At 41.2% G+C, this 26414-nt stretch overlaps 1 protein-coding gene across 12 annotated transcripts; it reads left to right on the top strand.

Moving 5' to 3' along the window:
- The first annotated feature begins 471 nt into the window (after positions 1 to 471).
- TRZ1 (tRNAse Z1) lies at positions 472 to 13993 on the top strand. 12 transcript variants are annotated; one of them, XM_088980787.1, is made up of 10 exons: positions 472 to 608; positions 1110 to 1214; positions 3105 to 3387; positions 5531 to 5693; positions 5788 to 5858; positions 7013 to 7108; positions 7276 to 7389; positions 13006 to 13074; positions 13180 to 13254; positions 13684 to 13993. In XM_088980787.1, exons 3-10 carry the CDS (start codon positions 3148 to 3150, stop codon positions 13756 to 13758), a joined length of 903 nt encoding a protein of 300 aa, XP_088836913.1. In that variant the 5' UTR covers positions 472 to 608; positions 1110 to 1214; positions 3105 to 3147; the 3' UTR covers positions 13759 to 13993. The 12 variants fall into 12 exon arrangements, with proteins under 12 accessions (XP_088836913.1, XP_088836918.1, XP_088836923.1 ...); XM_088980792.1 differs by having other exon boundaries at positions 475 to 608; positions 7276 to 7380; XM_088980788.1 differs by having other exon boundaries at positions 484 to 608; positions 1119 to 1214.
- The last annotated feature ends 12421 nt before the right edge of the window (positions 13994 to 26414 follow it).

Here is a 26414-nt window from a genome sequence, read left to right as displayed (position 1 = left end):
CAAACCTTTTCGTATCCACTCTTTTTGTTGGCTGAGCAATTATTAGTTTTATTATAAAAAAAAATCTTTTAATAACTTGGATCCATAGGTTATTGTGTTTTGTTATAATTTTCCAGCCTAGCTTCATTAGATTTGCCTGTTTTACCTGGCCCATTCTTCTTAGGCCCAGACCTCTCCCTTCTTTTATCCAAACAAAAATTTTCCCATTTTGTGAGAACAAAACGTTTATTATTTTGCAAAGTTATTCTTCCCGTAGGGACAAGGTTTTTCCTTTCCAACCATCCAGTTTATTTTCACTTTATTGAGGCTTTTCTTTAATTAAAATAAAAAATGCATAACATCAGTCTTTTCAGCTTGGAAAGAATGAAAGATAAGGGAAGGGAGGAAATTGTATGTTTTTTGAAAACTATAGGGGAGGTTTCTATTAAAATCAAAAGACAGGAGAGATTTATATGATTGTCAGAAAATTCAGGGGAAGTTTTTATGTTTTACCCATCGTCTTATGATAGAACACAAGAAGCCATTGCTGCCGAGTGCCGACTGCTCGAAGTTTTGAGCCGAGATAGATAATCGATCAATAAGAGGACTGAAAAGTTACAGTCACGTAGGTATGATATTATTATTTTTTTCTTGCTTGTTTTCTTCTTCTTCTTGGACAAAACAGGAGCTTTGCCTATTCTCCTTCTTCTCTAAAGGCACACACAACTGACAACTGAGACAAGGGCTCTAGCCCCTCTTAATAGGCGCTCGCCTCCTTCTTCCCCTTCTTTTCTGAGGCACAGACAAGGGTTCCTTCTCTTATTGAAAACAATGGCTATGTCCCCACATTCACTCCTTCTCTGCGGCTACGCCATCGAGAACAGTGGCTCCCCTTACACTCTTTCTAGCGGCTTATGGTAGGTAGGAACGCTGCCCTAACCTTTTCTATGCCTCCCTGTTCTCCGCTCAAATTCTCTCTAGCCGCCGAGAACATAGACACACTCTCTCTCTGAAGCAGTCCCGCGGACCTTGTATCCTGCCAAGGAAACAGCGGCTCCTTCCCTTTCACTCTTTTCTTTTGCATTGATTTTTTGGTATAACCTTCATAACAATTTCTTTTTTATTTCTAGTTTTTCCAGTAAGAAGGCGCTATTGAGCTGAAAATCGCCATATGGAGCGAAGCTTGAGCCATTGAGATAGAAACATAAGAGTATAACAATGTGTTATCCGATCTGGTTCGTCATCTCCACTTCAAAAATCCGAATTTTCCATGAGTTTCATATTTAGATCAGTGATTTTTTTTTGTTTAATTGGTTGATTTGATAACTGTTTTTGGTCTGCGATTTCTCTGTGCTCTATTAAATTTTTATTTCATTACAATGCTCTGTCCGGGATTTTGATATCAATAGATTTAAAACGCCCATTCTCTTAAATATATGAGACTTTTCTATGTTTTGGCATGAAATTTCTTGTTACTTGGAAAGATAATTGCTTTTCTTTTTTCAATATAAATGCCCATTATGCTATGTAAAAACTAAGGGGTTAACATAGGATCTAGAATATTTTTTAATCGAAACTCATTGCTTAGCTTCGTGTTGGCACCTTGACAACTATGCCTTGTGCCTTTCCTAGAGGGCCTCAAGTTGTAAGCCTCATAAGCTTTATGAAACACTGATACAACATATACAGCCATTCACATGACAGAGATGAAAAGAAATAATGATGTTCCAGTTAGTACAGAAAATGGTTGAAAGTCAAACCTGGAAAATCATTGAAAAAGAGAGGCTTAAAAGTAGATGATCAGTTCTACTTTCCCCATATTACCAGAAACCAACCACTTTTTCTTCTTTATTTCAAATACTTTGTCAGACTCAGACAGGACCTGATGGTTGAACCTGTCACCTGGTGACCCAGTTGTGGTCCTGGTTAATTGATAGTTTTCACAATCAGAATGAACTAACTGCCCAGTTAACCGGTAAAATTGTGATAAGCATTCCAGTTTTATATGTATTCTGAGTCTGACAACATTGCTTCATAGCTTTGTATATGACAAATGATGCTTTCCGTCATCATGGTATTTACCCATGTTTGTGAGACATTTCTAAAATCCTATAATTCTTTTGCAAGATATTTTTGTTGTTTCCCCATTTACTATTACCAAAAAAACATATTATTTTTTATCATGATCTTTTAACCAGAAATCTAGACAATTGAACTCATGTCTCAGCTCTCAAGATCAGCCAACTAATATTAGAAATCCAATTGAGGTGCAATTTTTTTCATGTAACCTGGGTCATGATTATATAAAATTGCTTCCTATTATTGTTGTTGTTGTTATATACTTCTGCTTTAGCTTTTCATTAAAAATACTAAATAACTGTCAAATATTTTATTCCCATATAAAAGAGATTTTGTAAGTGTAGCCTAACACAAACCTGTTTCCAATAATAAACCAACTTGAACAAATAGGAGTTTTGTGTTCCATCCATGGCCTAGATTACTTGAAAACATTGCACATCAATTGGGTTTTCAATATTAGTTGACTGATCTTGTGACATGAGTTCAGTTGTTTAGATCTTTGGTTGAAAGATCATGATAAAAAAATATCTTTTGTGGTGATATTAAATGGGAAAATAACAAAACTATCTTTTAAAGCAAGAGAAAGGCATTGTAGGATTTTAGAAATGTCTCACAAACATGGGTAAATACCATGGTGATGGAAAGGGTAATTTGTTGTATAAGAAACTATAAAGCATTGCTGTTATACTTGGACTGGATAGAACACTGGAAGCTCATCACGATTTTACCAGTTAACAGGGTGGTTAGTTCCTTCTGACTGGGACAACTGTAGGTTAACCAGGATACAGATAAGGAATTGGGTCACTGAGCCACTGGTTCAACCATTGTATCCGGTCTGAGTCTGACAATGTACAGGGGGCTAAATGCCACACCCACCAAAGTACAGGGTAGGTTCCAGTAATTTACTTTTTTATTTTCAACGATGTCTAATTGTGTGTCAGTCATATGTCTGTGAATTGTAATACTGTGTACTCATGAAACCCTGCTCTGTATTTTTATCCCACGGAATTCCAGGATGTAGCAACTGATTTCTACTTCATTGGCAGGCCTTGGTAATTAAAAATTCAAAACCATATCCAGAGATAGCTGATGGATACGAAGGGGAGAAGAGGGAATGGCTTAGGAGAAAATCCTGAAACCACTGCACAATCAAAAAAGAAAAAAGGCATCATGATAGAAGGGTACCCTGTAGAGGGTCTGTCTATCGGAGGACAAGAGACATGCGTAATATTCCCCACATTGAAGATTGCCTTTGACATTGGGAGATGCCCTCAACGAGCCATTTCTCAGGAATTCCTTTTCATCTCCCATGGTCACATGGATCACATTGTGAGTACTTTGGTGGTTTGTTTTCATTTGGCTGGACAAAGTTGAAATTGTTGACTCAATTGTAGACATGATGTTAGTAAGTTTTTGATTAGAAGGCAATGCATGACAGCTATCATATAAATTCTCTTTGCAAATCTTTATTTTGTCCATCAATCTACTTGATCTGCATTTTTTCTCATTCACTTCGGTTTGGTTAATTGTATCAACAATGTCATAACTTATCATCAAACACTCCATGTTTCTCTTTTATTTCTCTTATTATTTTTTTTTCTAGAAGTCAATACTAGCAATTCCAAGGTTGAATCTCAGATACATTTTCACTATTCAAACTTTATAAATAAAAACAATCAAATTCAGGCTTTGTGACGTAAGTACAAGATAAACTCTTTTAGACCACCTATCTTATATTTCTTTTCCCTTTTCCAGCTTCCTTTCCCTTTTCTCCTTATCTCTTGTAGTTCTCAATGGATTGGTTACTGAAATTAAGATTTCAGACAAACCCTAACTGGAGATGGTTTTGTTTTTTTTCCCCCCCTTTAAAGGGAGACCTTACTGCACAGAATTAAAATATTAACTACCTTTTTCTCAGAAATGTTGTATCTATCTAATTGCTTATATCTTTGTATGTTTTTTCTTCATAGCTCTATATGTTTTCTTAAACTTCTTGCACTATAGTTAAATTTTAAAACACAATGTCTAAGTCAAAATAAAATTCCAAAAAGTCTAATAGTTTGTATATCTTTGTTATTTTTTCTAAGAGTTTGTTTGAGCTATAGTAAATTTGAATTTATAAGTCACAGAATGGGTGAATGTTTTTAGCCATTTCCAGTGCTATTGTATCAGCAATATTATTGTTATTATATGGTTATCCTTCCACTTTAAGTGTCAGAATATAACTTGTTTTCTTTATCTACAACTAGTGACAGTTTTTGGGAAAAAACCAATGATTAAGAAACAATCTGCTGTACAGTAAACAGTACATCTCTGTCTGTCTGTCTGTCTGTCTTTCCCGTTGATTGGTAAGTACACTACTCTCTTATGCAGTTAGAAAAAGCTTATTTAGAAATTAGAATTTTAATAAAGTATTAATGATTCTGGAATTTCCAGTAAATATATGAATTAAAAAAATGATCAAAAAAATCCCAGAAATCTATTCAAATCAACTCCATTTTCTTCTTTAGTAGGATTCCATTTATCATGTTGTGAACCTCAATTGGTGAGCTCAGTTTATTCTATGAGATCCGGGAGTATTTTTAATTAGTAACAAGGTCAAAGCATGTTTATTTAAAAGAGTACATAATCCTTTCCGAGGAGTTGGGATAGGATCTATGGCAGTAATGGCTGTACATAAACCTTATAATATAACAAAAGGTGCAAATTACCTATTTACCCTAGCATTCCCAAACCTTAATACAGAACATCCCTCACTCTAGTTGGACTATTCATAACTTTGTGTGAATGAGTTGCAAAGTGGAAATACCTCTTAGAAAAGAACAATTGGTGCAATTAATATACTGTTTTAAATGTTTTTGTGATTACCAAAAGTGGAACTCCAAGAAACTAGATTCTAAGATCAATATCCTAACAAAACTTTTACTTGTAAGACTTCTTATTCATACCTTAATCAATAGGAGTGTGAAGATTTGTTGATTGGCAATTGATGCAGAACCATCACCATGGTTGCTGTGAAGCTGAAGTTTGGCAGTTTTGTGTATTGGCAACCAGAAACCTTACCATCATTTTGTTATTTAAGGGTTCCAGGAATACCAGGGCTAGTTTTTTATATAATGGAGATTGAAAACAAACTTTGGGATCTCTACCATGTCGTCTGGGTCTTTTGGGCTGTGACATCCCAAATGAACATCTTGTAATTCCCATATTGGTGAATTCCCTTGCCAAGGATTGGTTGCTTCATCTTCTTCAGGTCAGGGTACTTCTCTACCCATGTAATGTTTTCTTTCATTTCATTTTTTATAGAAAGCTGTTTTAGTTCCCTTTTTTTTTCTACTTTCTCATAATGATAGGCGAAATCAGATGCTCCCTGTTGCAGCATTATTTATCAGCAAAATGAGGATTCACATAGGTGACAGTGATAAGTTAATTGGGTAGAATATCATCATCATTTTTTGTGTGTAAATGTCAGGGAGGCTTGCCCATGTATGTTGCCACACGAGGCTTGTACAAGATGAGGCCCCCAACAATTATTGTGCCTACAGCAATAAAAGAAAATGTAGAAAGGCTATTCGAGGTGCACAGGGCAATGGACCAATCAGAACTAAAGCACAATCTAATTAGCTTGAATGTTGGTAAGGTCCCTTCCTTTGGTTAATTTATATTTGTCATTTTATTTGTTTGCCTCCCTACATTCACATATGAAGTTTTTCTAATTTTATTGTGCAGGGGAAGAGTTTCAATTAAGAAAGGACCTTAAAGTAAAGGCATTCAAGACATATCATGCCATCCCAAGTCAGGTAATACTGGTTATAATTGTATGCTCTGATTTTTGGTTGCAGGTGGGTTACCCTAGCTTGTATAATAGACTTGTTCTCTATGGATTTATTGGGGCAAAGCAGAAAAAAGGGGAAGATCAATGTGGAGGTGTACAAGGGCTGCTATATTATAGTCAGTTTGGGAAGAAAGGATGCAGGAATCTACAAAGAAAAAAAAAAAGAACCATAGAGGCTATAATTGAATGTATAAAGATTGGAGCAGTGCTTTGATAAAACCTTTGGAGATTTTTTTTTTTATTGGAAACAGTAACTTCATTAAATAAAGAATTTCAAAGTACAACTGTCAACCCTTAGTAGAGGGTGTTGACCACAAATACATTTTGTGATTACAGCACTGCCCAGAACATATTCTCCCGAACAGTCCCTTGTTTTGCTAAGGTATCAGCTAACCCATTAGATGACCTTCTTATCCACTTTGGAGACTTCTAATCCTTTCTCAATTGATGGTATTGTAAGAAAGTGGGGGGAGGTGGCTGCTTCTTCAACAAAAAGGCAAAGGCTATGAGAGTCTGGGAACCCCTAGAGAATGGTTTTTTGAAGCTGAACTTTGTTGGTAGTAGCTTGGGGAATCCAGGACCCTCAGGGGTGGAAGGAGTTAAAAGGGATGAAGGAAGTTTGGAAATGAGATAGTGAATTGAACATCGAGAAACTTGGTATGGAAGAGGATGCTAAGGTAATAATTAGCTGGTTGAAGAATGATGACAAGGCTCTTTAGAAGTTTGGAAATGAGCGGAAGAAAATAAGGTGGCTGACAAGAAATTGCAGGCGAAAATTTAATGGGTTACAAGATCGGATAACAGTTGGAATGATTATCATCGTGATCATTATCCATGCCTTATCCAGTTGGAATGATAGTTTAGCTAAATAAGGGATGCATAGAAATCATATGTTTTGGGAAAATAAGTAAAATTGTAATTTTTAAGGAGGGGTAGCATGGCTATGCTCTCAGCCTTGTAGACTATTTAACTTCGGGTTATATTAATAAAATGATTTTTCTTTGTAGAAAAAACAAAAAGAAATTGTATGCTCTGATTCCTCATTTTATCTGGTTATAAGTAAAATTATGCCTTTCTTTATACCTTATGTAGTAACACATCTCCCTCAATTTATGGCAGGGTTATATAATTTACTCTGTAAAACAGAAACTTAAGGAGGAGTATATTGGCCTTTCTGGAAATGAGATAAAAAATTTGAAGTTATCAGGTGTGGAGGTCTGTCTTGGCACTTGAATTTACACAAAACACATTACACTGACATATTTTATATTTTAGAATACAATTCACTAATTTTATTTGTGATTTATTTTGCAACTTTTGTTTTTATTTTGATGTTGTTTTGGGCCCTTGGTTTTTAATGGGTTTCATCTACATATTGGCAGATCACATACACGGTGACTTCACCTGAAATTGCCTTTACAGGGGACACTATGTCAGACTTCATAATCGACCCAAGCAACATTGATGTTTTGAGATCAAAGATTCTTGTAATGGAGGTTATCATGTCATTCTCCTGTTCTTTGTCAATTTTGTATTCTATTGATCTCTTACTCTTGCTACCTTGCCATTTGTTACCCTTTCTTTCAATTCATGAGGAATATATTCATTAAAAAAAGGGGGATCAAATTTGAAAACCCCTAAGCTATACAGTTACTGTGCACCTTATAACAAGGGGCTCTTCCACAAAAACAAATTTAAGATCAATCAATCAGCTCAAGTACAAATGTGCTGAGAATGGCTTCTAGTAGGAAACACTTTTCTGATACATGTGCTTCTGATAGGGAACATTATAAGCATTTTATCAACTTGCAGTCTCTTGAGAACATTTCTCCTCAAAAGTTCTGGAGTTCCGTTCTATCTAAATAGTCCAAAGAACTGCTGCAGGTCTATATCTTTAGGCATTCCTTCCTTACCTAGGCTTCCAACAGCTTTGCAATGATTCTATTACAAAATTAGGAGACACCCAACTCAATGCAAGGAGCGAAGGAGAAAACACTAGAAAATTAACACTTGTGAAACTCTTTAGAATAAAAGACATGCTGGTGCTTATCTCCACGCAGTTGTGTAATGCAAGTGGAGAAAGCCACACATGACTTACTAATCTTCTTCTCTTCTGTTATTGGAATTTGGTAGCAATGTTTTAAAACGCGGAGGCATCCAAGAAATGACTAGTTTTGAATCCCCTTCAAATTCCACCTGTTGCAGCTCCATTTGCTTAGCTAATCACACCTCTTGTAATAGTGCCAGAAGCTCAGCTTTCAGTGAGTCCCCATGTCCCACTAGGCCTGAATACAATGCTACCACCTTGCCTATACTCCTCCACAATGTTTTTGAACCGTCGTTGACCCGGATGGTCGGACCGTTTGGCCCGGAAACTGTCCAAGCAACCGGTTCCGTTTCACCCCTAACCCGTTCATGGGTCAAAAACCATTAACTTTGTCAAAAAACCGCTGACCTGGATGGTTGAACCGTCGACTCGTTTGATCCGGACAGAGGTTCACAGTATAAAGTTGCAGGAGAGAATTTGTGTTTCAGATCTGAAGAAGAAGAAGAAGAAGAAGAAGAAGAAGAAGAAAGATCTCAGATCTGAGAACTCAGAGTCTGTTGCCGCCGTAGCCGTTGCCATTATCGTTGCCGGTGAGCGTCAAACCTCCCTCCTCTTCCTTCTTCTTCCCTCCTTCCCTCCTTCCTTTCCTTTCTCTTCTTTTCTTTTTTCCTCTCATTTCTTTCTTTTTTTCTTTCTCAGCCGACAACATCACTTTCTCTCCTTTCTCAAATCTCATAACTCATAAAATATTTGCCCTGATAGCAAACCGTCCGAACCGTTTGACCTGGACGGTCGAACTGCTGATCAGGAAACCGGTAGCTAGAACGGTTCCATTTCTGGTCAGTTTTTAAAACCTTGCTCCTCCAATACTTGCCATGCCTAGATTGCCCAAAGAGTTCCCATCAAAGTTCAGCTTTATCTTATTATTGGCAGGAGGTTTCCACTCCGTCACCACCCTTTTTTTTTTTACTGTGGAAGAATTTGCCACTTGCCCAATCATTTACTGAAAAAGAATGGAATACCTATAGTGTCTTCACCCATTGTGCAACTTTAACTTTGATGCTCTCCAATATTTCTTTTTTTTTATTAGTTCTCCAATATTTCTTCTTATTGAATATCCTCTAAAATGAAAGCTAAATTACTGTAGCCGAAGTAGCAGAAAAGAGAAGAAGAAGAAGAGATGCTGGAATGTCGAACTGCACTGTTCAGTCGACAATACTATTATTTATATTATGATGTAGTACAATGATACAGGAAGTTACTAGAATGCCCCTGATTAGTGATGGGACACCCAGACAACTTAAAACATTAAACAGGATTAGGCCCATTAACAAAGGCCCAGTACAGGACAACTTAAACTTAAGTATAGGCTAATAAGAACTCTTATCAGCCGAATACTCATACATACAAAGACTTCAATCCAACATAAAAGATCCTTTCTTCTGGACCCATTCAACATTGCTTTCAACAAAGAAGTTGCTTTCCATGATTCTTATGAGATCCTAGGTGATTCTCCTGTTTGGGTCCCAACTCCCAAGGTTACAAAGGAATATTCAAGACTGGGAAGCTAAAAATTTCTCTCTTGCTGGAGGTGTCTAGAATTCTCCTCAAGGCATCGGTTATGGGTGAATGGTGGTGGAAAGTGGAAAAAGTGAGGCATCTTCTCTGTGAAATCCTGCTATAATTCTTTAATTAATTTCGAGGTTGCTCTTGTCCTCTGGAAGTGGATCTGGAATCTGAAAGTCCCCATGTAGGTGACTTTCTTCTTATGGACTGGTATCTAGGGCATAACACCTACTGAAGCTCATCTAGCAGCAGAGGCATGACTGTGGATACCATTTGTGGCCTTTTGTGGCAGTGGCAATGAATCACAGAGCATCTGTTCCTTTGGTGATTTTGAGTTACAGAGTTTGATTTCATCCTGGCCAGCTCCAGGTTACAGTAAGAGAGGCTGTATGCTTTGGAAGCTTGTGCCCTTGCTATTTGCCGGTCCATGTTTAAGGAACATAACAGCAGGGCCTTCGAAAACATTGAGCATCCAATGGAGACAATTCTTGGTAAATGAGAACTGAACATAATGGGGTGGGCTAAATGCTATAAAGAGATGCAGCATCTGTAATTTAATCGTCTCTGTTCCTATTGGGAGGGGATTGTTTTTTATGATGTTTTTGTTTTAGAATAAGAGATTGTTATGGGCCCACGGAATAGGATCTCGTCACGGGTCGGTCCACGGGGAAAACCTCCTGTTTTCCCTTGTTCCTCCCTTTTCTTGAGGAACCTATCTTGGTGCCTTAATGGTGATTTGTTCAAGAGATCACCAAACTCTCCTCTGCTTTCTTTCTTGACTGAAATTATTGATGATCTTATTCAATATTCTCAGCTCCTTAAATAGGAGATTACAAGAGATATGAGTCATACTTTTAGGAGGACTCCTTGCTAATTAGGAAGACTCCCTACTAATCTATCCTACTGAACTGATAAGATAAGATAAGACTCCCTACTAATCCATACTACTGAACTGATAAGATAAGAACACTGAATATATAAGACTCTTACTAATCCTTACTACTGAAAGCAGATAAGGCAAGAATACTGAATAGATAAAATAGGATGAGAACACTAAATTGCTGCTGCTGAGAACACTAAATTACTGCTACTGCTGCCGGCGTCCGCATCATTACTCCCCTCCTGGACTACGAGCTTGTCCTCAAGCTCGAATTCAGGATGGGTGTCTTGAAACATAGTCAAAGGAATCCCTGATAGGTGGAATGATTTTTCCCTCCTAGATCGGGTTCCAATGAAGAGGGTTCATCCTCAGACAGATGCAGTGAGATACCAAGATTTGACCATGCGTAGCTGCATTCTTTGCCGCAGGCAACTGCCACTGAACTGCATCATCTGGATCCTCTTCTATTGCCTGTTTTAGTGTGTACAGAGCTTGCTCTTCCACTTCCGTCAAATCATTATGTCCAGTTTCAAACGTTGCTGCAATTTCATCCTGGATCGGGTTCCAATGAAGAGGGTTCATCCTCAGACAGCTGCAGTGAGATACCAAGATTTGACCATGCGTAGCTGCATTCTTTGCCGCAGGCAACTGCCACTGAACTGCATCATCTGGATCCTTTTCTATTGCCCGTTTTAGTGTGTACAGAGCTTGCTCTTCCACTTCCGTCAAATCATTATGTCCAGTTTCAAACGTTGCTGCAATTTCATGCTGAGCCTTGTGAACCATGGCAAGTCCTGTTCATGCTATCTGAAGCTCAATTGTTGTAGAGTCCCCTTCTTCGAGTATTGAAGCCATTTCATTCGCAGCCCATGAAAGTTGTTTAGTGGGATCTTGAGACCTTTCTGCATCCTTGATACGATGAAGCGCAACAGCACATCGAGTTGACATGCAATTAGGCTCCAGCTTTGCTGCCTTCTCCAGACACTTTCCAGCACTTCTATGATCACCAACCAAATAGTATGCATTAGCAAGATTCACCCAGATATGTGCAGCCCTAGGATTTGATCTGACTGCAGCTAACAAACACTCTTTTGCAACATTTGCAGCCGCAACATGAGGCATACAAGCTCCTTCACCAGTGATGACGACCTTGGAGTAGTTGCTCTTATTCTTCTTTGAACTCTCGTTGATGGAATCCTCGACGACACCGGATTCTTGCTTAATCGGAACATTCTGGGTGTTGCTAACCTGCGCTAGGGCAATGACCTGCTGTTCGCTGGACGATTTTGCCATGTCTGGCCGGCGGCCGGTTGTGGTTGCAGCCCCTTCTGGGTTTCTTTCCTTGCTGGAAAAGTACAACTCCATCAGGCACCTTAATTCTCGAACGTCGTCCTTGATCTTGCGCATCCCCTTGCTGTTTTCCACGAGTTTGTGCTCCAGATCATGAACCCTAGACGTCAATTGCTCAAGGTCACCCATGACGCCTTGCTCTGATAGCAAATGTTATGGGCGCATGGAATAGGATCTCGTCACGGGTCAGTCCACGGGGAAAACCTCCTGTTTTCCCTTGTTCCTCTCTTTTCTTGAAGAACCTATCTTGGCGCCTTAATGGTGATTTGTTCAAGAGATCACCAAACTTTCCTCTGCTCTCTTTCTTGACTGAAATTTTCGATGATCTTATTCAATATTCTCAGCTTCTTAAATAGGAGATTACAAGAGATAAGAATCCTACTTTTAGGAAGACTCTTTGCTAATTAGGAAGACTCCCTACTAATCTATCCTACTGAACTGATAAGATTAGATAAGATAAGACTCCTTTAATCTATCCTACTGAACTGATAAGATAAGATAAGACTCCCTACTAATCCATACTACTGAACCGATAAGATAAGAACACTGAATAGATAAGACTCTTACTAATCCCTACTACTGAAAGCAGATAAGACAAGAATACTGAATAGATAAGATAGGATGAGAACACTAAATTGCTGCTGCTGAGAACACTAAATTACTGCTGCTGCTGCGGGCGTCCACATCAGAGATGGTGTACATTTTGTCTCTTTCCATGTACAGCTAATATTTATTGCCACCACCCAAAGCTACCTCCCACCCCACCCCACCCCAAAACCCTGGTGGCAGCAGTGTTCAATCCTAAGTCTATGCTGGAACAAGCCAGTGACCATACCAAATAACCCACTCATCAGGCCATCAGTTGGTGTTAGGATGCAGAAATTTAAAATGAAAAGATAACACCCAGAAGAAATCATACTGTCATGTAGACCTGTTCATGGGCTGGGCTTCAGGCTCGGACCATGAACATTTGACACTGCTTCAGGCTTGGGCAATCAGGCTTTGGGCAAGGCCAATTTGAATTTTCGCAAAAGCTCAACCCAAGCCATCCATAAAACTGTGATGCAAGCTAAACAATAATGGATTGTTAATGTAATCGTATTATATTGTGAATAACAATGAGGGGTTATTGAATGCAATGCAGGTCCACCCTTACTATCAAAAATTACATCCTAGTCCCATGGTGACTATAAACCTGAAGATTATATACATAGAGAGCACTATAAATGACAAGATCATATGCTGAAAACAGTTTTCCTTCTCATGCAGAGTACCTTTGTAGACAATTCAATGACAGTAGATAATGCAAGAGATTATGGTCACACTCATTTGTCTGAGGTTAATTCTCCGAACCAGATAACAGAACCCTTTTGTATTTTGCATCTTAGATGGAGTAGGGCAATCTGCATCTTGGACTTTTAACGTGTTCTGTTTAATTTGCAGATAGTTAGCTATGCAGATAAGTTTGAGAACCGAGCTATTCTTCTAATCCACTTCTCAGCTCGTTACCAAGCAGATGTAAGTTTCTATTAGATTGCTAAATTTGTTTCTTTATTCATCATGGACCCTACCTCTCTGGCCATTTATCCCACATATTCATTTCTTAAGACAGGGCGAAAGCCCCTTGAATGTGGTATATACCAAATCCTAATGTAACCTTGAGCTCTGATCATCTCCTTTTTTCTCCTTTTTGATATTAGTTGATTACATTCAGATATTCAAACTACAAATTTTATCTGTAAAATGGAAGGATAAAATCCTCAAGTTGGCCTTGGGCTTGTGCCACATCCAAGAGGTGTTTTCCTGATAAAACATTCCAGATCAATTAGACAGTGGGACTGTCTAGTTTTTGGTCTAAAGGTGGTATTAGTCTCATGTCCCTGTAAATGGCCCTTATAATCTATACTCTTATCATAATTGTGGTCTTTCATGGTTACAATCTATTAGGAAATTCAGTCAGCTGTTTCTTCACTGCGTGCACCTTTGGCTGGTCGAGTTTTTGCACTTGCAGAGGGTTTCTAAAGAGAGAGAGTTGAAGACAAAGCTTATTTCCTCTTATGTATTTGTATGATGCATATTTCCATGATAAGCAAAGCATTATTATCCAATCATCTCAAACAGCATTCAGGGATAAAATTTTCTGGGACATGCAGTTCTTAGTGGCTTTGATAATCAATGCATGGAAATGCTGGGCATTAATCCCATGTACTTGTTTCTCTGAAATTTAAATACTGATTTTAGCTTTTGACTTTTTTCAGCCTTGGATTTGGTAATAATCTTGCATAAAACTTGTTTGGGCACAATAACCATTATTTGTCACTTTTTACTATGTACGCAGATTTAATGATTTACTAACGGGGAACCGTGCGATGCACGGGCTTTGTTGAGTGAAAGTGTAATAATTAAAATACATAATAGTAATCACATTTTTTTCTAGTTTCCATTGTAACAATATGAACTAATATCACAGGCAAGGATTATAATGTTAAATTATATAATTTATAATTTATACAAAAAAACAAATGTGTTTTAAATACATTATGAACTAATTACATTTATTTCTTGAAGATTATTGATAATTAGTACATATTTTCAAAAATTAATTTTAATGGTTATATTTTTTTAATTTTTGTTAATTTATCAAATTTACTAGAAATCATATTAATCCATTTTTGGTTATTTTTTGTCTAATTTATGTTCATTAAATGTAAATTTCTGCTATTTATAGCTTAAATTATATTTAAATATAATTACTTTTAATTGTAGTTTAAAATTTAATTATATTACTTACAGTTTCAAGTATAATTTAAATAATATTTAAAATACAATTTAAATTATAACTTACATTAATTAACAATTCAAAAAACTGTTAATTAATTACTTAATAAAAATATTAATATTTTTGTAATAAATATAGTATTTTAGTAAACAGTGTCAATTAATAAATACTGTAATTATTGGAAATACTGTAAAATATGGTTAATTATTAATACTGTAATTATTAAGATTACTGTTAATAAAAAATACATAATTTTTAACAAATAATGTTAATTAATTAAAATATTGTAATTATTAAAAATGTTGTAATTATTAAAAGTACTATATTAATTAAAAATACTGTTAATTAATAAATGCAGTATTTTAATCAATATTTTTATTTAATTAATAATACTGTAATTATTAAAAATATTGTATTAATTAAATACAGTTAATACTGTTAATTAATAAAATGCTCTAATTATTTAATTACTATTAATTAATAAATACTGTAATTGTTAATACTGTTTTTTTAATAAATTAAAACTTACATTATATTAATCAATAAATACTTTATTTAATACTATTTTTGAATAAATACTGATAATTATTGAAAAATACTGTTAATTAGTAAATACATTATTTTTAATAAATAAGGTTAATACTGTTAATTAATAAAAATACTATTAATTGTTAAAAATATTGTATTTATTATTAATACTATAAATTTTAAAATACAGTAATTATTATTAGTTTATCACTACTCTCTCTCTCTCTCTTAAATGTCTTTTTTAAATGCAATAATAGCATGCATTAAATTAAGAAGCCATCAAAAAATCTAAATGCCTCTCTCTAATAGTGTGTAGTTTTATTAATCTAATCAAGATAAACAATAATTATTTTTTTTTTGTATTTTTAAAACAAAAGAAAAGGGAAAAAATACAAAAAATTTAAAAGATAGATAAATAATTTATCTCAAAGGAGAGATGCTGACATGAACAACAAATGTCAAGTAAACTGCGCTGCTCAGCACATTCTCTAGGCCCAACCCAACCACATCGCTTAGAAGAACTTAAGAAGGCAACTTGTTCTAATCTAGGTTAATCAAAGGCTGAAAATTATTGAAAAACCGTTGATTTAATCAGCAACCTCCTGACCCAGGCGATTGAACCTTTGACTTTTGACCCAATCAGCGGGTTATGGGTTACAAATTGCAACTTTACAAGAAAACTTATGGATGTCATAATTTCACGCTGGACAGTGAGATTGAGTTAATCTCATTTTTTATTTTGGGTAATTTTTGGCAATCTATGGGTTAACCTGTTTTTGACCTAGACAATCAAACTATTCACCTGTGACTGAGGGAAAAACAGGACAGCCTTCTGATCAGTTTTTAAAACATTGGGCTGTGTGGCAATTCAAAATACGCTTTCAAGTCTTTTTGTACAAATATGTATGTTTACCGGTTGGCTAACTGTGACGATGGTGCACCCGTGCCGGTAGAAAGTATGGAAAACTGCAGCACATTGAGTGTACAATGCCGTCCGACCTTAATGCATGGATGTACAGTTTTACAATACTCAACTCTAAATGGCATGTTGGAATATGTTACATGGATATGTTAGAAAAGTTAGGATAAACATGATCACACTAGGAAAACTCAAATAAATCCCTACTATCATAAAAAAAGTGGAAATAACTCCCAATGTCTTATGGACATTTTTTTTTTCTCTTGATTAAAATATCCTTTTTGAATTTGGTCCTTCATCACAGAAATTGTAACTTAGAATATAACTTTCCCATTCTCTCTCACTTAATCCTGTATTATCCTATATTTAAGGTATCTTTGTTTGTTGTCATTAAATATCGATAATTATATCCATAAACAATAATTTTAATAATATAAAAATCTATATTTTTAAAACCATCTCTAAATAAGAAATCGATTTTTCAAGTGCTAGGCAAGCAATTCAACTATTTTGGTCAAATACATCAACCCATGCCATATTTATATATTAAAACATTAAATAGATAAAAATAAAAAAATAAAAAATTGAAGAAATTTTTTTGGACAAATCTTAATATTATATATATTTGTTATATTAAAGTTGTAACTTTATAAACAACTTTGCCTTATGATTGATGTGAAAGGCAAATTTGAAAAATAAATCAATTTCAGAAAAGAGATTAGAAGGGTTTGGATTAGGGATTCATATGAGAAAATTTGGAAAATAAACATTTTGGTCAAGAGTAACCAACCACATGGGTGTTTTGAACATTTTCATACCTCTTTTTAGAAAGATTCTAACAAAGGGGATCTACATGCAACTATGTGAGAAAATTCAGGGAAAGTGATTACAATTACCAAAGTTTAGGGGAGGTTTCTTTGACAACTAGAAACTTCAGGGGAGGTTTTAACAATTTATCCTTTTCTTTTGGCATGTAACCTTATGCCTATATCTCCCCCTATAGAGGGTGTAATTCTTTCTTGGGCATAGCACAACAAGTTAACAACACTCTAGTAGGTGATTGGCATCGGTGTTGGGAACACCGCACTATTTTTTGAGGATGTGGAGTTGTAAGTGTTTATTTTTTGTTTGGAACTGGTGCTACCACATATGCGTTTTCTAAAAAACAACATTGGTTTTGTTTGGTACCACTGCTGGTAGCAACATTTTCAACATTGATCTATATTATCTGATGAAGGAAGATTTGGCCCGACCTCTTGACCATCCAACACGTGGCAGAAGCAACAGCTCGGCATGGCAGTACGCTCAAGGCGCGAGATTCGAGAGGAGGAACCAGCAATCCGAGCTCCCCCAAAGGAGTCCGAACTCCCTCTTTGACCCCGAGCCTTACGAGGAGCGCAAAGAGCAACAACCCGAATTGGCCCACCCCAGGGCAGTTCGGGCCACACCTCTATCCGAACTCAAGACTTCACCTCGCACACCACTCCAGCACTTCGTCTCCAGGCCGCCGAACTGAACAACCGTACCTGACACCAAAGGAGTCTGTATCCTGAGGCGGTGCACCTGACTGACTTAGGATCTGACGCTTGACAACCGCACTTCAACGGCCACCTGCCACCGCCACCTCCAGTCACAGAGATGGCTCCGAAGCTTGGGAGTGAGTGCGTGAAGTGGTTATAAAAGGCTCTCTTCCCCCCAAGAAGGAGGTATGTGTGATATCTTTGCGCCATCTGGTTTTTTATCTTGCCTTTGAGAAGATACTAACTTGAGCTTCGGAGCACTCTCATCGGGTTCCTCCCCGGAGATTACTCGTGTTCTTCCCCGTTTCAAGCACCTTTTGCTCTAGTCAGAGGCAAGATCGTTGACAGCTAGGACCGACTGGATTGCGCTCCATCAATTGGCGCCGTCTGTGGGAAACGCTTCTAAAAGCCTCCCTCTAAAACTCTCATAACCCCCTTTTTTTCCAAGAAACCCCAACACCCATGGCTTCTTCCAGCAATGCCGGACGTAGCATGGAGATGAACGCCACCGGGGAACAACTTCAAGTCCCCGTGGTGTGCATTGGACAGTTCACCATCCCCCTTCCAATGGATGGGATCCCCAGCCTGAATGCACCACGAACAGTGGCGCCCGTGAATCTTCCCGCCATGAACGTCCCCCTTCCTCTCCCTGTCGAGACAACCTTTACCGAACCAACTGTTGTCCCCCTAGCGACTAGCCAAAACCAGTTTGATGACTTGATGCAGTGCATGTGGGCAATGCAAGCCCAAATGCAGCAGTTCCAGCAACATCAGCTCCAGTAGCACCAAGTACTGCACCACATCTCTCAGTATCACTATCAACAGCAGTTCCCCTAACTGCCTCTGAACCAACCACAACTTCCACCTCGGCACCCTACTCCAAAGCCGGTTAAGCCCTCCCCTCAAGGCGGGCACCTTCACCGAGGAGAAGCCTCCCAACTTCAGAACCCCTTCAAGAGCCAGGCCTCATCCCCGGGCCAGAGGGAAAGAAAAATCACCCCCGCCTCGCAGCTCACCGACGGGTCGGGAACCTTGCCCGCCAAGTCAGCACCTCGGCACTCCAAGTCTGAGCTCTCGCCCACAGAGAACCGATTCAGTGTCCTAGCGGCGGACTACCAACAGTCCGAGCCCATCGAGCTCAGCAACACCGAGGCCAGCAACGCTAGTACCAGGCCCACTCAGCAATGAAGACGTCGGTGAAGTCGCCGAACTACCACCTGCGTTCTGCCCAAACTCCGAGGTAAAGAAGAGACAAGCTCGGACAAGGTAAAAGCTGCCCCTATTCTCTCAGTCCCTTCCCCCCTCTCATTAGAACTCCTTGCAGTCCCCATGCCCAGAGATTTCAAACTCCCCCCTTTAGACAAGTATGATGGGTCCTTCGACCCCGACGACCACGTCGATGCCTTCTAGTCCCAAATGCACCTAGCAAGGGCCAGTGAATCATGCATGTGCGTGGCCTTCACAACCACCTTCAGGGGGGTGGCCCGCACCTAGTATAGGAACCTGGCCCCCGGGTCAATAAGAAGCTAGACCCAGTTTGTGCAGGTCTTCACCGCGCACTTCGTTACTAGCAAGCGGTGCCTCAAAACCGAGGAGAACATCTTCATAGTAGTCCAGAGAAAAGGAGAGTCCATCCTGGGCTACATCAAGCAGTTCAATGATGCGTGCTTGCAGATACCGTGATTGGACCCTGCGGTGCAGCTTGTGGCAGCCAAGAAATGAGTGACACACAAAGAGTTCAAGCGGCACATGGTAGTTAGCCAGCCTGCGACTGTAGCTGAATTCCTCAAGCTCGCAGATAAATTCATGAGAACAGAGGAAGAGATCGACCAAAGGACCGAAAGCGGGATCGAGAAAAGGAAGAGGGAAGGCGAGCCCTCCAACCCAGATGACAGGAGGAGGAAAGATCTATCTCGGGAGACGAAGCCAAGCCAGCCGTTTCGAGCTCCCTTAGTAGCTCAGACGGACTACACACCCTTAAACGTGAAGCGGGCTGAGATCTTGATGACGATCAAAGACGCCCCGTACATAAAATGGCCACCTCACCTAAAAGGGAACCCCAACGAGATGAACAAAAACTTGTATTACAGTTTCCATAGAGATCACAGTCATAGTACCGAACATTGTAATAATCTCCGGGACGAGATAGAGGGACTCATCTGTCGCGGGTACTTGAGAAAATTTGTACAACAACAACAACAACAACAACAACAACAACAACAACAACAACAACAACAACATAATAATAATAATAATAATAATAATAATAATAATAATAATAATAATAATAATAATAATAATAACAATAATAATAATAATAATAATAACAATAATAATAATAATAATAATAATAATAATAATAATAAGACAAGTCGGCAAGGGAAGCACGGTAAGGATGCCCCTGAGTTCAGTAGTAGGCCGGTCGAACCGTCGCAAAGACAGCCTCCGGAAGAGAGGCCAGTTCGGGGAACCATCCACGTGATAGTGGGAGGTTCGGTAGTAGCGGGTTGTACTTCGGCAGCGGCCCGGGCGTTAGTTCGCGAAACTGCCTAAGAAGAACAGAACCCTCCGAAAAGGCCGAAGATAGAGGAACCGATTTTCTTCACAGAAGACGATGCGCAAGGGGTCCACTACCCCCACGATGATGCGCTTGTCATCAAACTAAGAATCAGCGACTTCGAAGTCAGACGCGTGCTTGTTGATTCGGGCAGCTCGGCGGACATTCTCTTCAAGTCGGCGTTTAACCAGCTTCAGTTGCAGAGAAGCGAGCTGAAGCCCACAAACACTCGTCTGGTGGGCTTCAGTAGAGAGGAAGTTAGGCCCCTCGGGAAAATAACAGTACTAGTGGAAGTTGGCACATGGCCCTGTGCAGTCAGACTCAACCATGATTTCCTGGTGGTTGCGACCCCTTCCCCATACAATGCCATAATAGGGCGGCCAATCACTCATGTCCTACGGGCAATGGTCTCCACCTACTACTTGGCAATGAAGTTTCCTACAGACTTCGGTGTGGGGGTAGCACAAGGCGACCAACTTGATTCCCGCAAGTGCTATGTTGCCGCCTTGAAGGGAAAAACCAAGGTGGCCGACGACCTCGAACTAGAGCGGCCTACGGAGCAAGGCGAAGAACGAGCTTCGCCCATAGAAGAAATGGTCGCAATCCCAACTTCAACTGCGGACCCGGCTCGGACACTACAAATCGGTGCTTTCGTCCAGGAACCTCTAAGAACCAAACTGGTTCGTGGCCGATTTGCCTGGTATTGACCCCAACCTTATAACTCACAAACTTAATACTGACCCTATAGTCAGACCCATTAGACAGAAGAAACACAACTTAGCCCCAGAGCGCTGAAAGGCGGTCGACGAGGAGGTCGAAAAGCTCCTCACAGCAGACTTCATAAGGGAAGTTCATTACCCGAGTTGGGTAGCCAACCCAGTGCTGATAAAAAAGGAAAACAACAAGTGGCGCATGTGCGTCGACTACACCGACCTGATCCGAGCTTGACCGAAAGATTGCTTCCCCCTCCCTAGAATTGACCGCCTAGTGGACGCGACCTTGGAACATGAGTTGCTAAGCTTCTTGGACGCCTACTCGGGCTACAACCAAATCAGGATGGACCAGTCTGATGAGAAAAAAACCACCTTCATGACCGAGTTCGGCGTGTACTGCTACAAGGTTATGCCCTTCGGACTGAAGAATGCTAGGGCGACCTTCCAAAGACTCGTGAATAAGTTGTTTCAGCCCTTAATTGGCACGAAGATTGAATGTCATGTAGACGGCATGGTTGTCAAGACACAGTTTTCGCATGAATTAATACAAGACTTAGATTCTGTTTTCCAAATTCTGCGTCAATTTAGCATGAAACTAAACCCAAACAAGTGTGTCTTCGGAGTCACATCGGGTAAGTTCCTAGGGTACATCGTCAACCGGCGCGGTATTGAGGCCAACCCGGATAAGATAAAGGCCATCCTAGATATGAAACACCCCAAAAAGTAAAAGAGGTTCAGAGGCTAAATGGCCGCATAGCCGCTTTGAGCCGCTTCATGTCCAAGTCGGTAGACCACTGCCTGCCTTTCTTTAAAGCAATTAAAGGCAAAGGGTTTGAATGGACCCGAGACTGTTAGCTCGCGTTCGACGAGCTAAAGAACTACCTCGCTAGTGTGCCGGTCTTAACCAGGCCCAAGGAGGGTGAGGTCTTAGAACTGTACCTCTCGGAAAGCGATGAGGTGGTCAGTTCAGTACTAATAAAAGAAGTAAATCGGGTCCAATGACCCATCTATTGTGTTAGTAAAATTCTGCAGGGAGCAAAGACGAGATACCCGCAAATAGAAAAGCTAGCATACGCATTGATAATTGCAGCTCGGAAACTCCGTCCATATTTCCAGGCTCACACTGTCATCGTCTTGACTGACAAACCTTTGAGGCAAGTCTTACTCAAGCCCAAGGTTTCTGGTCGGCTGACGAAGTGGGCCATCAAGCTCAGCGAGTACGACCTCCAGTATAAGCCATAAACTGCTATTAAGGCTCAAGCCTTAGCAGATTTTATCGCCGAGTGCATGTTCAGCCTTGAAGTCCCTAGGCCGATTGAGCCCGAGATCCCCAGTTCAGGTGAGCCCGGAGCTCCCAGGCCAATAGAGTTCGAACCCCGTGAGGTAGCAGCCAGGGTGGCATCTCTCCTAGTTAGGCCAAACGCGAACTGGGATGAAGAGCCCTAGATCCTTCACGTAGATGGCTCCTCAAACCAATAGGGCAGTGGGGCTGGAATAGTCCTGCGTAGCCCGGGTGCGCTACGCTTTATGTTCGCGACATCCAACAACGAGGCAGAGTATGAGGCATTGATAGCCGGGCTGGCCCTAGCGTAGAAGGTAAGAGCGAAACACATAGTTATCTGCAGCTATTCCCAGCTTGTGGTCAACTAGGTACGAGCGAAACACAAAGCACGTGAGCTAACTATGATCGCCTACTTGGCAAAGGTAAAGGAGGCTCTACTCAACTTCCAATCACACTTCATCAAGCAAATCCCGAGGTCAGAGAACATTGAGGCCGACGCTCTATCCCGGTTAGCCAGCATCAGTCACAATGCCATGAGAACCGTGTACATAGAGGACTTACCTCGGCCTAGCATTCTCGGTGGGGCAGAGGAGGTCGCTCCTGTCCTTAAAGCAGAGCCGAGCTGGATCGACCCACTTGCGAGCTTCTTGCTAGATGGGACCCTCCCTGCGGATCGCAATGCAGTCAGAAGGGTGCAGCGCCAGGCAACCAAATATGTCATAATAGATGAACGACTATACCGATGATCCTACACGCTCCCCTACCTACATTGCTTGCAATTGCCGAAGCCGAGCTTGTACTCCGCAACACTCATGAAGGTCTGTGCGGCGGACACTTGGGGGACAGGGCCCTCGCCCAAAAGGCACTTCGACAAGGGTACTACTAGCCAACGATGAAGGTAGAGGCCATCGAGCTAGTCAGAAAATGCGACAAGTGTCAGAAGCATGCCAACCTCAAGTATCTCACTAGTCCATGGCCCTTTGTGCAATGGGGCATCGACCTCCTAGGGCCATTCCCGTCAGCAACGGGTGGAAGGAAGTTCCTAGTGGTGGCGGTAGATTACTTCACAAAGTAGGTGAAAGTTGAACCTCTCGCAACAGTCACAACTCGAAATGTACAGAACCTCTTTTGGAAGAACATAGTATGTCGCTTCAGGTTACCTCGGGTACTGATCTCCGACAATGGCAAGCAGTTCGAGGACATCAAGTTTTAGGAGTGGTGCAAAGATATGGGGATTCGACAAAACTTCACATCAGTCGCGCATCCATAGGCAAATGGTCAAATAGAAGTGATGAACAGAGCTATCCTCCGCGGACTGAAAGCACGACTAGACCAAGCTAAAGGGTTGTGGGCGGATGAGCTACCAAGTGTTCTATGGGCTCACCAAACTACGGAAAAAACCGCCACGGGAGAGATCCCCTTTAACCTCACCTATGGCACTGAAGCAGTAATCCGGGCGGAGATCGAAGTACCTACACTGCGACTAGAAGCATATGACGATCAGACAAACGGAGACAAGCTACGTACCAACCTCGACCCACTGGATGAGGTAAGAGACTTCGCGTACATCCAGACCACAGCTTACCAGCAAAGAGTAGCTCGGTACTACAATGCTAGAGTAAAAAAGCGGAACTTTCGCATCAATAACCTAGTTCTCTGTAAGATCATGGCACTTGAGCCCGGCGTGGGCAAACTTGGACCGAATTGGGAAGGGCCCTACCGAGTAAAGAGAGCGCTCGGGGGAGCATACGAGCTCGAAACATTAGAGGGCAAACAAGTACCCTGAGCATGGAACATTGTTAACTTAAGACGATGCTACCTATAAATTACCAAGCAAAGTGGACTAGGAGTCGCTAGCAGAGCCTGAGGGTTAGAATGATGAGCTAACAAGGACCTTGGCACCATAAGACTTAGTCACCCCTTCGGCATGGGCACGCAAAAGCAAAATGCTAACACCAAGCTGATAGGACCTCGGCATCTCATCATCAGAGGCATATAGTCAGTTCGGAAAAAAGAGGGTGACAACAACTTAATCAAAAGAACATTTCATTACAAAATACTCTGTTTACATTCCAAAAAAAAATCATTCCAGCAGTCTGACAAATCTCAGTCCTCACCCTCGGAAGGCACGTCAACGATACCTGAGGGTCCTGCCTCATCCTCAGAATCCGGTTCACCATCAGCTGCGTTGGCCATCTCCTGAGTAATGCACGAAGTAGTTATGGTGCTGATGTCGAGCTCGGGGTATGTATTCCTGATCATCCACCGGCTTAGTTTAAAACCCCTTCTGTACGAGCCCACCATCAGGTCATCAAAGCGCGGTGAGGTGATATAGTCTTCAACGGCCTTCTTTTTGGCATCCTCGATGCCCTGAGAAAAGATCTCTGTCCTCTCTCTAATATCCTCTTGAAGGTATTCGACCTGATGCTACAAGTCCAGCCTCAGGTCCGCCATGTGCTTCACCACCACTCCCATGGCCTCGGTGTCTCTCTGAGACCTTGCCAGCCTGGCCTGTGTAGCGCGAGAAGCCGCTTTGGCAGCGCGGGAAGCCTCTTCGGCAGCTCGTGCCCGCCTCGAGCTCCTTTCCGCTTGAGCCACTAAGGCATGGATGGAGGAGTTCACTTACCAAAAGGAAAAATAACGAGAATGTTCAAAGAGCAATAGCAAGAAAGGTAATGACAAGGAGCCCGACAAGAAGTCGCTGACTTACCACCATGGCATAAGAGGCAACACGCCCGACTACATGGTTCAAAGGAAGCTCAGTCCACGCCACAACTTCCTCAGGGTAAACGGCCTCCCTACTTTTTTGAAGAGTGTGGTTCGGCGACAGCACGCTCCTGAACTCGCCTTGGCCTCCTGAGCCTGAAGGCCCAGCTCGTGTATAAGCAGTCTCAGTGTAAGGAGGAGCCCACGTATAAGCAGCCTCGGCGTAAGGGGCCTTACCGCTTCTTGTACTGGAGGGGCCATCTCGGGCTCCCTGGGCGGATCCACTGGCGAGTAGCCCGGTACCTCAGGCTCCACATCTTGGGGCAGTTCGGCAAGAGTAAGTTTGGCAACTCACTTCCTCCTCTTCATGGCATGAAACAGGTTCTCACCGCGAGTCTTTTCTGCATCCATCACACCTGCAAAAAGAGCTCGATATCAGGAAAACGAAAGAACGGAAAGCAAAACAAAAGGCAAGCCTCTGAGCAAGGAACCTACCTGAACTCAGGCCGGCCTGGATGAGCTTGGCCTCCGTCAGATAATTGTGGCATTTTAGCCCAAGCCGGGCCCATTCCCGAAGGCCCTTCACCGTCTCCCTATCTAGCGTAACACCGGCATCAGGGGCAGCAATCCCCCACCCGGTTTGGAACGGCCACCCCATTGCACTTTGCACCCTGAAATAGTCCCGTTTCCACGACGGGACCTTGTTGGAAAGATCGTTTAAAAGCTTGAAACCCGGGCGAGGGGACATGTAGTACACCCGCCAATGCCTGGGAAGGGGACCTGCTTGCTTCTTAAGCATTAGAATGGAAGAAAAGATCTCCAGGTGTAAAGGCAAAATTTGTTCGCAAAAGATGGAGATAGTCCCAACCAAATTACAGATAGAATTCGGGTGGAGCTGGCCGACGGTAACGCCGAAGTGGTTCATAACCTTGACGATGAGGGGGTGGAAAGGTAGGCGCAACCCAGCGACAAGCTACTCCCGGAATATCACGATCTCGTCAGGACCGTGTTCCCAAGCGAAGTCGCTCGAGAGTATAAAGTAAGTGTACTCCCTAGGCCGGTTGAACTGGGTGATAAGGGAGTAAAGCCCCTCAAGCGTCATGGTTGAGGGCCCAAACTTGTCTAATGTCCGACCTCGACGGGAGGAGGGCGCCAAACTACCCGAGGCGACTCGGCCTATGAGTTCGAACTCTTCCTCGAGCATCTCCTCGAGCTCTACCTCGGGTAAACTAAGGTTGTCGGGGGATGCAACTCGATTCGTAGAACCTGCATCTGACCCCCTCAAAGAACTGTCTAAGCTGTCCGAGCTAGACATCGGGAGGAAAAGAATACTAGGAAAAAGTACTGACTCACCCAGAAAAAGCAAATGGATTACGGAAGGTTGACGCGAGCTAAAAACTTAGACGCGAGCTCAAGAAGCAAACGCAAGAGAATGGCAATGAAAAGCGACTGGGGGTCCCCCACTATTTATACCCACAGTGACTGAAAACCGACGGTTCTGATTGAGGCAAATCCAACAGCCCACAATCAAGCTGACCGCACGCCTCCTAAGACCGAGACATGACTGGCCGCACGTCTTTTGAAACTGAAGCAGCCCTGGCAAACATCTCCCCACAATAAAGGCGGCAGCAACGCATTTTTCAAATTTGAAATAATGCCCGTTGTCACGTCTCC

Source organism: Nelumbo lutea, chromosome 3, assembly GCF_056320005.1.
Source record: "Nelumbo lutea isolate HS-2025 chromosome 3, American lotus-T2T, whole genome shotgun sequence".
NCBI lineage: Eukaryota > Viridiplantae > Streptophyta > Magnoliopsida > Proteales > Nelumbonaceae > Nelumbo > Nelumbo lutea.
The sequence above is the reverse complement of the archived record's forward strand: the minus strand, read 5'-3'. Positions and strand labels throughout refer to the sequence as shown.